General features: G+C 39.8%; 1 protein-coding gene across 1 annotated transcript; it reads left to right on the top strand.

The window, feature by feature from the left end:
- Positions 1-6,072: 6,072 nt before the first annotated feature.
- On the top strand, positions 6,073-7,186 carry BDR25DRAFT_313454 (uncharacterized protein; the record flags this gene model as incomplete). The annotated part of the gene is made up of 4 exons (XM_033691379.1): positions 6,073-6,244; positions 6,296-6,434; positions 6,483-6,745; positions 6,798-7,186. 4 exons carry the CDS (start codon positions 6,073-6,075, stop codon positions 7,184-7,186), a joined length of 963 nt encoding a protein of 320 aa, XP_033549145.1.
- Positions 7,187-11,462: the final 4,276 nt, after the last annotated feature.

Below are 11,462 nucleotides of genomic sequence, written 5' to 3'. Positions count from 1 at the left end.
CTCCTTTAGAGCTGTTAAGCGCAGGCCTTTCTAAATGTAGCTGCCTTATTAGCTGCTTAAAGCTTAGTAATTTTCTATTACACTAACACTAGCTTATGTATAGTTATTGCTGCCCTTTTTAAGGCTTTTTTTCTAGAGACATTACCCCCCTATAACCCTTTTTATACGTAGAGCTACTTGTAACACAACTAATATCTACTAGAGATTGCTGCCTGCTGCTGTAATCTACTATAGTTTGCTGCAATTTGCTATAGTTTGCTGTAATTTACTGTAGTTTGCTGCAATTTGCTGTAGTTTGCTGCAATTTGCTGTAGTTTACTATAATTTGCTGTAGTTTACTTTATGCATCTCTTAACACTAGTAGGCAATCTCTTACTAACACCTCTAGGCATTAGCCTATTATATTTAAACAGTATAAACTAGTAGTTATGTAAGCAAAACAGCTTGTTAAGGTATTACATATACTACATTAATCTTTGCAGCAATAGAGAGGCAGAGGTAGAGGCAGAGGCAGCGCTAGAGCTCCCTAGCACTCTAAGAAATTCCTGCAGAGGCAATAAAATACACAAGCTAAGGCTCTACAACTAGGGCTTTAATGCTAAAACAATTAAATTAAAGATATTAGGTAGCAGTATTAGGCATAGTGTGGTAGTATTAGGCGGTGAAAGGAATAGGCGTAATGTGTTACAAGGTAGGCACAGTTAACTACGTGGCCTTCTCTTGCTTATAGAGGTTTAGGCTAGACTAGAGACAACTGCTAGTGCTAGTGCTAGCCCTAGCATTATCTATATATATATTATACTATGCAAGAATACTTAGCTTAAGTATTCCTGTACGTACTTTTTAGTACAGTGGGGAAAGTTGCATAGTATTAGTGTTACAATCCTTGCTTTGTGGAAGCACACAGGTTAATAGTATCCCTAGGTGGAGGGTAGGTCAGGTTGCAGGGGCCAACAGTGGGGTGTACAGTCCCACGTAAAGGCTATTAGGCTAATGGAGGAAGGTAGAGTGACTAGATTGTAGTTTACCCTTTATGCAGCAGTAGGGAGGCCAGGTTAAACAGTCCTGTTAGACAGAATTAGAGGTATATATAGTGCAAGATATACAAATAGTATTACAGCTCTTTAGAAAGCTAAACGCTACTTAGTCTATGTAGAGAATAAACTAAATGTTAAACACGCCTCCTAAAGGTTGTTTAATGCAGGAACTATATACATGTATAGGGAGTGCTAAGGGGAGTAAAAGGAGTTTATAGGAGTCTGCTAAGGAGAGCTCCTTAAGCTCCCTTAGGCTCACGGGACTTGTGGCCTATCCTTCCTATTAGACAACGCATTCCTCCATTACCGCGGGCAGCTGTGCTGCCTCCGTGTCCTCCGACTGGTCCATAAGCGAGCCCTGCCCCAATCCAGCTAGACTGTAGAGCACTGCTGGTGGAGTTACGCTAGTCTAACTGTAGACTATAACAATTAGCTTAGTAGGCAGGGCGTCTACCTTATTACACAACGCTAGAGACCGCAAGGTGCAAAGGGGAGGATGTAAGAGGTATTAAGCAGGAAACATAGGTTATAGAGAGGGAATGCAGGATAGGGGGGTAACAAGAGAGAGTAAACCTTAGGGTTAGAGGCAGAGGTACAGAGGCTAAGGAGCCTATATACCCTGTGCTAAGCCCTTAGGGTACTTAGAGGTTAGATAGCTGTAACATAACTGTAATAAAGAAAAACTATTATAAAAGTAAGAACATGTTAAAAGCTAGAGCTAGCTATTATTTACGTTTTTAGCTATATTAGTGTGTTAGTAATTAGTTACATGCTATAGTTAAATGTTGTTATTATACATCTATTACCTATCTAATACTACTTTGCTAAGCATTATGCTGTAACTATTCTTTAACCTAGATAACCTACTTTAATGCGCTAACTATTACTGTTGCGTAAGAAGAGCATAGGGACCTTGCGTCGCGCACATAGGCTTAGTGTTGCGCCTGTGTTTTAGACAAGCAGCCTAAGACACTTAGCGCCTAAGCTCTCTATAAGCCTCTTATAGTTAATAGACTTGCTTCTTATTGCTCTCTAATTAGCAGTTGTGATAATTACTCTAAGCAAGCTTTGCTTTTACAGATCATTTATGAACTGTTGTAGTATTTTAGAGGATAGGAAGTTTTAAACTTAAAGGCTTTAGTTAATAGAAGGTCTTTAGAATTCTATCTATAATAACTAAATAATTTAATATAACAGTGTGTAAAAACTATAACCTAAACTAAATTAAACACTTTTTAGAGTTAGACATAGTTAAATAAATAATTAACATAATATTATTAATAAGGCTGTTACTAGTAAAAGTAAGTTTTCTAATATAATGTAACAGCGCAGGCAAGACAATAGGTCTAAATGCAGTGGGAGTCCACTTAGAGGCATATGGGAGTGCGTGGGGACTCTGAACCTGGGAATGCTATTAACACCTATAGGCCTTGTACAAAAGGATATTAGAAAACTACTAAGCTAGCTACAGGGGCGAGGTGCGACTAAATACATGAGGGAATAGGGGTAACTGCGGGGGACTGGGTCGAGTCATGGTCGGGCCGATACGGGGACCCTTCGGATAGGATCCGAGCGACCCGAGATGGAACGATTCGTAGAATCGTTACACCTAGAAGAAAGCTCCCTAGACTAGAAAACATTACTATTAGTTAAAACCGCAGCAGCACTAGCTAGCTGCAATGTAGGAAGTCTGCGACCCTTTAACATAGGTTAAGAAGGAGGAAGACTAGCAGCTTCTGCCTTAAGCGCTTTAACCTTATCTAGTAATAAAAGGTCTTCTTCTAGATACTTTGCCCTTTAATCTACTAAAAGATCTAATTACTGCTGCGCCCTCTTCTAATAAGCAACTAAGAACTAAAAACGCGCAAGAGACTCCCTCTGTTTCTTTAAAAACTCCTCCTTTACCTTCACCTCCTCTTCCTTTTCGCGCATCTTATCTTCCTAGATTTCCTCTAACTCTGCTAACAGCTTTGCGTGTTCCTGTTCTAAGTAATCCTAAGCTGTGTTAGACACAAAGGCGTTGTAACAACTACCTTTTTGCACACACTCTACACACTTGTCTAATAACAAGGACATTACGCAAGAGGACCTGCTTAAGCAACAGGCGCTATAAGGACGCATCTTTGTACAACAAAGAGGATTAAGACAAGCAACAGTGCAAAGGCGACAGGCAACAGCAGAAGAACAAGGAGCCTGGCGAGGCATGGTTAAGAAAGCTAGACATTAAGCTAGGCTTTAAAGAGGGACACGCACTAGCTAAAAAGAAAACCTAACGCTCACAGCAGGAAGAACGTAACGGCGAGGACGCTAACTAGGAGGGAAGCCTGCGTGTTACAGCTAACAGACAGACTGTAATAACCTAATCAGCTGTCCCACACAGCCCAAGCAACGTCAGATAGAAGAAGTTTAACCCCACGTTAAATGGATCACGTGACAGGACAGATAAGGAATAGCTTCAGCTTTTAGAGAAAAGCCTTGCGGAATGCATCATCTAATAGGAACTGCAGGTTTGCAGGCTTGCAGGCCCTGCAGGCCACACCAGCATGCAAGCATGCAAACATGCACAACATGCAAACTCTATGTATATAGTCTTGATCACGACCATAGTTGGAAGGTCGTGATTACCATTTAGTCTTTACCTACCTAATAGACTGAGAGGCACTAAAACCTTTACAAAGAGAACATTGCCGCCTTGTATATCTTGCACCATATATACCTCCTTTCCTATCCTCACGGATCAGGTTTGCCAGCTCCCCATACAGCCGCTGGGCCAAACCACAACCTGCCTTCTCCACCTCGCTATACCTACACTCTGCTCGACGGACTGTACACCCGATCCAGCTAAGTCCTACCCCTTTCCGCTAACCCCCATCATAGGCCGTCGTACTCCCGAAAATACCATTTCGCCGGAGTAAGGATTGTAACAAGTACGAGCAATAAGCTCGAACAGTATGTTGCTGCACATTGCTGCATGTTGCAGCAAATTGCAGCATTTTGCAGCATGTTGCAGCATTTTACAGCATTTTGCAGGCTGGTCGCGCATAGGGCAAGTGCGCGAGGGACTCGGATCGGCAAAACAAAAAGCCGAGCAACACGAGTAGAGCAGAAAAAGGATCGATAAATCAATACAATCAATCATCATCTCATACATCATATCCAAACCCATCATTCATCTCAGGAAGCCCAGAAACAGTGCTTCAATCTGACAATGGTGAAGGAAGTTCAAATTACTATGTCACCTTAAAATTCACAAAAGTCCCTCAGACAGGTGGACAGAGAAAGCGCTCCTGAGCCCCTGATTGGCTGGCCATGTTAGTAAAGGAGCTAGTAGGGGTCCCCCTCCTAGTAGCAGGGAGAGGGTCCTCAAGGGCTCCGAGCTTCTCTGCACAGTCGGCTGAGCACCTGAGATAAAATTGTTCCCTTGGCTTGCATCAGCCTACGCCTGATCCGGATGGCTGACGGGAGTTCTCCGGGGCCCCTGTCGCAAGCGGATCGGGCCGTCCTTCCTCCGGGAGCATGGGAGCGATGTCTCGCTAGCCTAATCCAACTGTCATAACACTCTTGTGCTACTCCGCCATTTCAACTAAAAAGGTGCGAATAATCAACAAACAGTCAATTTGCATACAGAACGGTATACATGTCTTACATTATTCTCTTTCTTAGAAATGCCTGTCCCAGGCGTCAGCTGGCCTCAACCTGAAGCTCAGGGGCGCAACACGCGCACGTCGGCCGGGATAAACACACGGCGCTTGGTGGCCTATGCTAAGCTAAGAAACACTGGAGCCTCCAGCAGCTACAATGTGGGCGCCCGTAGACTGCCTCAGTTTTCTGTTAAAACCTACTGTTAGTGAACTATTTTATAAGGATGGGCGCTGTACCACTCCGCCATTACAATCAAAAAGGTGCGAATAATCAGCCAGCATTTGATTTCCATACAGAACAATTTATATATGCCATACACGCAGACGTTTTATTAGAGGTTACTAGTATACTTACTTAGATGGTCCGCTCGCTTATGAAACACGTTAGATGTTAGGTGAATATACTGTTAGGCTTGTAGTACTAACTTTAGTGGTGGGGTTCACTAAGGATTCTGCTGATCTTCTTTAAGCTAAGTGTAAACACTGTTTTGCAAATAGTTGTAAGAATGATTATAGACTACAGTTGTTGTAACGATTCTCGTTCCATCTCAGGTCGCCCGGAACCTATCCGAAGGGTCCCCGTCTCGGCTCCGACCCTGGCTCGACCCTGACTCGACCTGGCCCCAACTCTGCCCTGCCCCCTGCTGTTACCCCTATTTTCCCCATGTATTTAGTCGCACCTCGCCCCTGTAGCTGGCTTAGTAGTTTTCTGATATCCTTTGTACAAGGCCTATAGGTGTCAATGAGATTCCAAGGTCATTGAGTCCCCACGCACTCCCGTATGCCTCTGAGTGGATTCCTACCGCATTCAGACCCGTTGTCTTGCTTGTGCCGTTAAAGCTGTCTTTCTTCATTTTTTTGTTAAAGGAACAGTGTAAAAACATTTTATTGTACTCTGTACAAAGCTTTTAAGGTAATAATTACAGTCTTTCTAAATCCTACGGATTCCTCAAATAATATTGGCAATCTTACCAATGTTGGATAAACGAATATTGATTGGTTTGAGATTGGTTTGGATTCGATTGGTGCCAGCACTGTCAGCCCAAAGTCCGAAGCCACCACGAGCACAAACCAATGTATGCCCGGTGCGAGCGCATCGCATCAGCTCTTGTCAAAGTGCCACAGATTAACCTCGTGCAATTTGAGGCGAGCTGAGAAATGTCTTGCGCCGTGGCTTGGTGGCGAGGGCTTTCGCCTATTTTCTACGCTTCTGTTCTGTGATTTTAAGATACAGGCAACATAATGGCCGCCACAGCGTTCTTAGGAAATTTGCATTGTCCCTCAGCCTGCGCGCAGTAGAGGACAGCGCTCTCGTGTAGCAAAACGGGGTTATAAAGTCCAATGGTGCCGCCCCGCTCTGCCAGACTCCACAACGCTAAGAGTACCTTTCCAGAATGCGCGCACTTCTATTTCTCGCTATCTATGGGGCATGCTTTTCCCCAAAGCGTGCATATGCCTCACCAGGAACCACCACACCACCAGCGTCGCTTATCACCCCCGCCCCAGTATTACATGGGAGATTTGCAAGAGACTTTGTGGGATACGTATTATTTTTGGACGGTGATAGTATGTGTTGAAGCATTTATCGCTAGCATCCCTACTAAAAAATCCCCGTAGCTTCCGTCCGGACCTGCAATACTGGATATACGTACACCTACACAAATGGATATGCAGGTTGCGTTCGCTCGCTTGGGGATCTTGGTACCGAATGCGATGGTTCCACGGTCATCTTCACGTATGGACACACTTCAGAATGGTATGGCGCAAGATATTATCTAGGCAGCCTAAGCTGAATCATGTGTAGCTCTTATGCCTGTGTTACGGATTTCTACTTATATTCCCTCAACGATAGAGAGCCGGCCTGGGGTATACATTGCGCCACGCGCACCACCGGTTGGAAAGTATTGCACATGTCGTCAGAAGATCTTCCCAGTGGAAAGATAACCATCACGCAACCAATTAAGCCATCTACCCCGCCAGATGCGAAGACTATCGAAAGGACTGTCACTGTACATAATTTTACAGCCGCTTCAGCACCTAATTCAGGCTCGCCTTCACCTACTAAGCGTACGTTTAACAATGTACGAGTACATTTATGGGCTTCTTAACACGAATACAGCATCACAAGTACAAAAGAACAACGGCGCCTTGATCGGCGGCGCCGTCGCGGGCTCTCTTGTCTTCATTGGCCTCATCATTGCAAGCATTATTTTCTTCCTAAGCAGACGTCGCCAGAAACAGGGTCGCTCCGAGGAATTTGTGGCCCATGGTACTCGATTCATGGGCATGGATCGATCCGTCCCAAATTCGCCGGCCCCATTCTCACCACCGCCGGAATACACTCAGGAAAAATCACCAAGCACCACGGTGTCGATAGCGAGGAAGCCAGTGCAGCAACCAGGTAATGTAGTTAGGAATGAGGTTCACGAGGCCTATGGAGAGCCGGTGTATGCAAACGAGCTCCCGGCGCATTGTGTGCAGCCTCAGCGGAGGAGCGAGCTTGGCTGATGAGTCCAGAAGCCGTACAGACTGGAATATTCATTTTATCAATGCGTTCTAGATTCTATCATGTCTTGCACCATTCGGGGATATTAGTTGATGTAATGTTAATGTAACTAGAATAGTTAGGGTAATTAGTAGTAATACATCAAGTTGCCAGCGAAGGCCACACCCTTATCAAGCCACCATAGTTGCTGAGGCTTCCTACGCAAGCAAAAGTGTTTGCAGTAGTCACACGATAGTCAGACGCGTCGTCATCATGATTGGATGCGTTGGATGCATCGTCACCATGGTCGTATGCATCTCACGATAGTCTATGTTGCCAAGACTTACCCACTTATTTCGCATATATAGACTCCTACGAGCACTCCTCTAGCAATCAATGCAGGTCAGTTTCTCTCATCTCTGTGCCCCCATAAGCTTCACAAAAAGTAATATAGGTAGGGTGTGAATTCCGGAAAGGAAAGCTTTTATAGGCCTAATGCCATATCCAAGGCTCCGAGTCGTGGCAACAAGTCAAAGCAGAAGGCGAACTACTACTCACCTATCCGAAAGGTTGATTATGATGCAAGTGCTAGTTTATTAGTCGCCTTCTAAAATTCATTAGCCGCTCAACAATCTAATCTCTACAGGGGTATAGTTAGCCTATTTAGGATGAAAGTTACTTAGCTAATTTAAGGCATTATTAGTAGTGATTTAGTAGTTAGCAGAGGTCTATTAGAACAGCCTGCTATAGCTTAACTCTAAATTAGGTGGGTCTAGCTTTAAGTCCTACAGAAGTAGGTTTAGCTGTTAACAGGGTAGTAGTTAGTAGTTAAAAGTTAGGCACTAGTAGTTATCTTTAATTTTAATAAGTTATTAGTAGTCTCTAAGTTTCTATCTTAGCGCACTCTACGCAACTTTTCTAAAGGCAATTCTAATTATAGAGGATAAAAGTTCTAAACCTAAAGGCTTTAGTTAATAAAAAGTCCCTAGTATTCTATTTATATAACTAAATAGTTTAATGTAACAGTGTATAAGTATTATAACTTAAACTAAATTAAACATGTTTTAGGCTTAAACATAGTTAAATAAATAATTAATATAATATTACTAAAAAAGCTGTTACTAGCAAAAGCAATCTTTCTAATATAATGTAACAGTGTAGGCAAGACAATAGATTTAAAGACAGTAGGAATCTACTTAGAGCTATATAGAAGTGCGTGGGGACTTAATAACCTAGGAATACTATTAACACCTATAGGCCTTATACAAAAGGATATTAGAAAACTACTATTCTAGCTACAAGGGAGGTATAACTAAATACTTAGGGGAATAGAGGTACAGCAGGGGGCATGGCAGGGTCGGGGCCAGGTCTGAGTCGGGGTCGATACGAGGACCTTCCGGATAGGTTCCAGGCCACCCGAGATGGAACAATTCCTAAGAATCGTTACAGCCACCCATCTAATCCCCCCTCTTACGCAGGTACAACAGACTGTATACCTAGACACTCCTACTAACCCTCTTATTCTTGCTATAGACAACTTATAAGCTGTTACCTAACAACCTAGCCTAAGTACTAAATAGTATAAGACTATCTTTTATCTAAAGAGATAGAAGTCTTAACTATAAGATAAGTATTATAATGAATATATGTAACTAGAATAATCTTAAACAATACAAGCTATATAGAAAGCTATAGGCTATTAAATCACCTTAGTAACTATAGAAAATAGTTATAATAGATTTTATTACTAGTTTACCTAGATTAGCAGAACCTAGATCTAAGAGAGTATGCAATATAATTATAGTGTATGTATATTATATAATAAGGTATGCATACTTCTAGCTATTAGAAAAGACAATAATAGCTAAAGAGCTGGCATATAAATTTAAAACAAATATAATATTAAATTATAAAACACAAAAGGATATATTCTTAGATTAAGATAAACTATTTATAACGTACCTAACAGGTTGGCCGGCCACTTTTGCCAAGCCCCCACTAAAACCACCCTATTCTAGCGCAAAACTGCCTACTTTAGCCCTATATAGAGTAATACAACATAAGATATTATTTAGAGTCTACTTCTACTACTTTTTTACATGTACATAAGTTATGCCTAGTCTAATTACACTACCTATATTACTTTTAACTTAGCTTACCTTCTTTAGCGCGCACTTATGTCTTTAGCTTCTTCCTATTACTACGCGCTTTAAACTCCTTTAGAGCAGTTAGACAAGCCCTATTCTTAACTATTAAGGTCTTTTCTGCCTAAATCTGCTTTCTTTTATGTAATCTATGTTGCGTGGCAGCCTTATTTACTGCTTAAAGCTTTATAATCTCCTTTTACACTAACACTAGCTTATGCGCAATAATTAATGCCCCCTTTAAAACTTTTTTAAAGGCCTTTACTATAGACATTAGTAAGCTATTTATATACTTCTAAATTTTTACTTTTACAAGCATTAATTATAACTTAAATTTAAGAGTATTACTTAGAGTTTACAACTACTAGGGCTTATTGTTAATAGGTAGTAGTAGTAATAAAGTATGTAACTAGATATTAAGAGCTATTTTAACTTATTTTAAGTTAAATAGAACTAAACTAGCACTTTAAAACCCTTCTTAGATATTACTAAAAGTAATTACTGCATTATAGGCGCATATAAAGCATAGTAGAAACTTAAGTTTTATAATATAAGTAATCTAGTTACACATAAGATCTTTAGCTTAGCGCTTATATACTTTCTTTAAAAAGGCAAAACAACCTACATTAAAAGGCTATAAAAAGTGTAATAAGTGTAAAGGCATATACATAGTAATAATTTTATTCTCTTTATAGTACTACTAGAAATTAAGTAAGTTGTAGCTTTTATAGCTATTAATAATAAAAAGCTAATAAGCGCTTATAACTTTTTTTTATATACTTATTAAAGTGCTTTAACTACTGCAGCCTAAGCTTATTTATTATCTAGCTGTTTTTAGAGACTGTAATAACCTAGTTTTAAAGCAGATTTTTCCTTTTATACTAGGCAAAAAAGTAATAGCAGCTTTTAAAAATAATAAAAAGTAAAATAGCTTACTTTATTATATTAATGCTTTAAATAACTATTATTTACTTTTTATTACTTTACTATATTACCTTTAGCTGTCTTTGTTTTTTTAAAGCTATAATAACTACTTTAGTTAATATCTAGCTTATTATAAAGCCTAACTTGTTAAAGTTATATGTGTCTTTATTCTAGATACTGTACTTAGCTTTTATATTAGCTACTAGGTAAAACTAGCCCTAGATAACTTCTAGATTCTTATAAAGTGCTTTTTTATAATTATACTTATAATTAAACTTTATTATAAACTTAGAGCAGTGCTTAACCTACATACTAGGCTAGTTTAAGCTAACCTAGCCTAGATTACGCTCTGTGCGTGTAACGATCCTCATGAATCGTTCCATCTCGAGTCGCCCGGAACCTCCAGAAGGCCCTCGTATCGGCCCCGACCTCGACCTGGCCCTGACCCCTGCTGTTACCCCTTGTCTCGATTGTGCACGAGTAAGGTTATAGAGCTTCACAGAGGTCTAGTTTAATTACTATGTAAGGTATTATAGTAGGTACAAGACGTTGTGTAAGGAACAGAAAGGTTTAGAAAAAAATTAGTAATTAAATACTTAGCTTAGAAGTTAAAGCACTTTAAGTATAAATTAAGCTTATTTTAAGTTTAGTTAGTGTTAAAGTAGTTTATACTTAAGTTTATGTCTATATTATGTTATATTTATATTAGACATGCACTAATAATACTTTAGTACATATCTAATATAGTTATGTCTAGGATCTAGAGAGGATACTGTGACAGTACTCCCCTTTTATTAAAAAAAGAATCCTTTATATTAGTAGTTCTAGCATTAAGTTGTCTTTATTAGAGTATAGGTTTAATTTAAATAGGTATTAAGCGTAGAATTAAGTTACTATAGAGTTCTTTTACAGGGCTTTTGCAGGTTCCTACAACAGTGTGTTATATCTAGTCTATTTTATAAAGTATTTATAGATATGTTTCTTTTTATTAAACTAGATCTATTTAATGTCTTCTATAACATATTTTAGTTTATTATTTATAATAATAGGTTTAAGTAGCAAGTTTAGCTATCTAAGTAAATAGTTAAATTTAAAGGCTGCTTAGCGCAGCAATAATACGTAGAACATAGAGTGTATTTTTATGCTGTTAAGTAGGATTAATTAGTAAGCATGTAATAAAACTATATAAGCTACTATAAAAAGGCTAAAGTTCTTTTAATTAAGTTTTTTT

The sequence above is a fragment of the Lindgomyces ingoldianus genome, assembly GCF_010093535.1.
Source record: "Lindgomyces ingoldianus strain ATCC 200398 unplaced genomic scaffold BDR25scaffold_12, whole genome shotgun sequence".
In the NCBI taxonomy this organism is placed as follows: Eukaryota; Fungi; Ascomycota; class Dothideomycetes; order Pleosporales; family Lindgomycetaceae; genus Lindgomyces; species Lindgomyces ingoldianus.
Note: the sequence above shows the minus strand (reverse complement) of the source record. Positions and strands in the feature narration are given on the sequence as shown.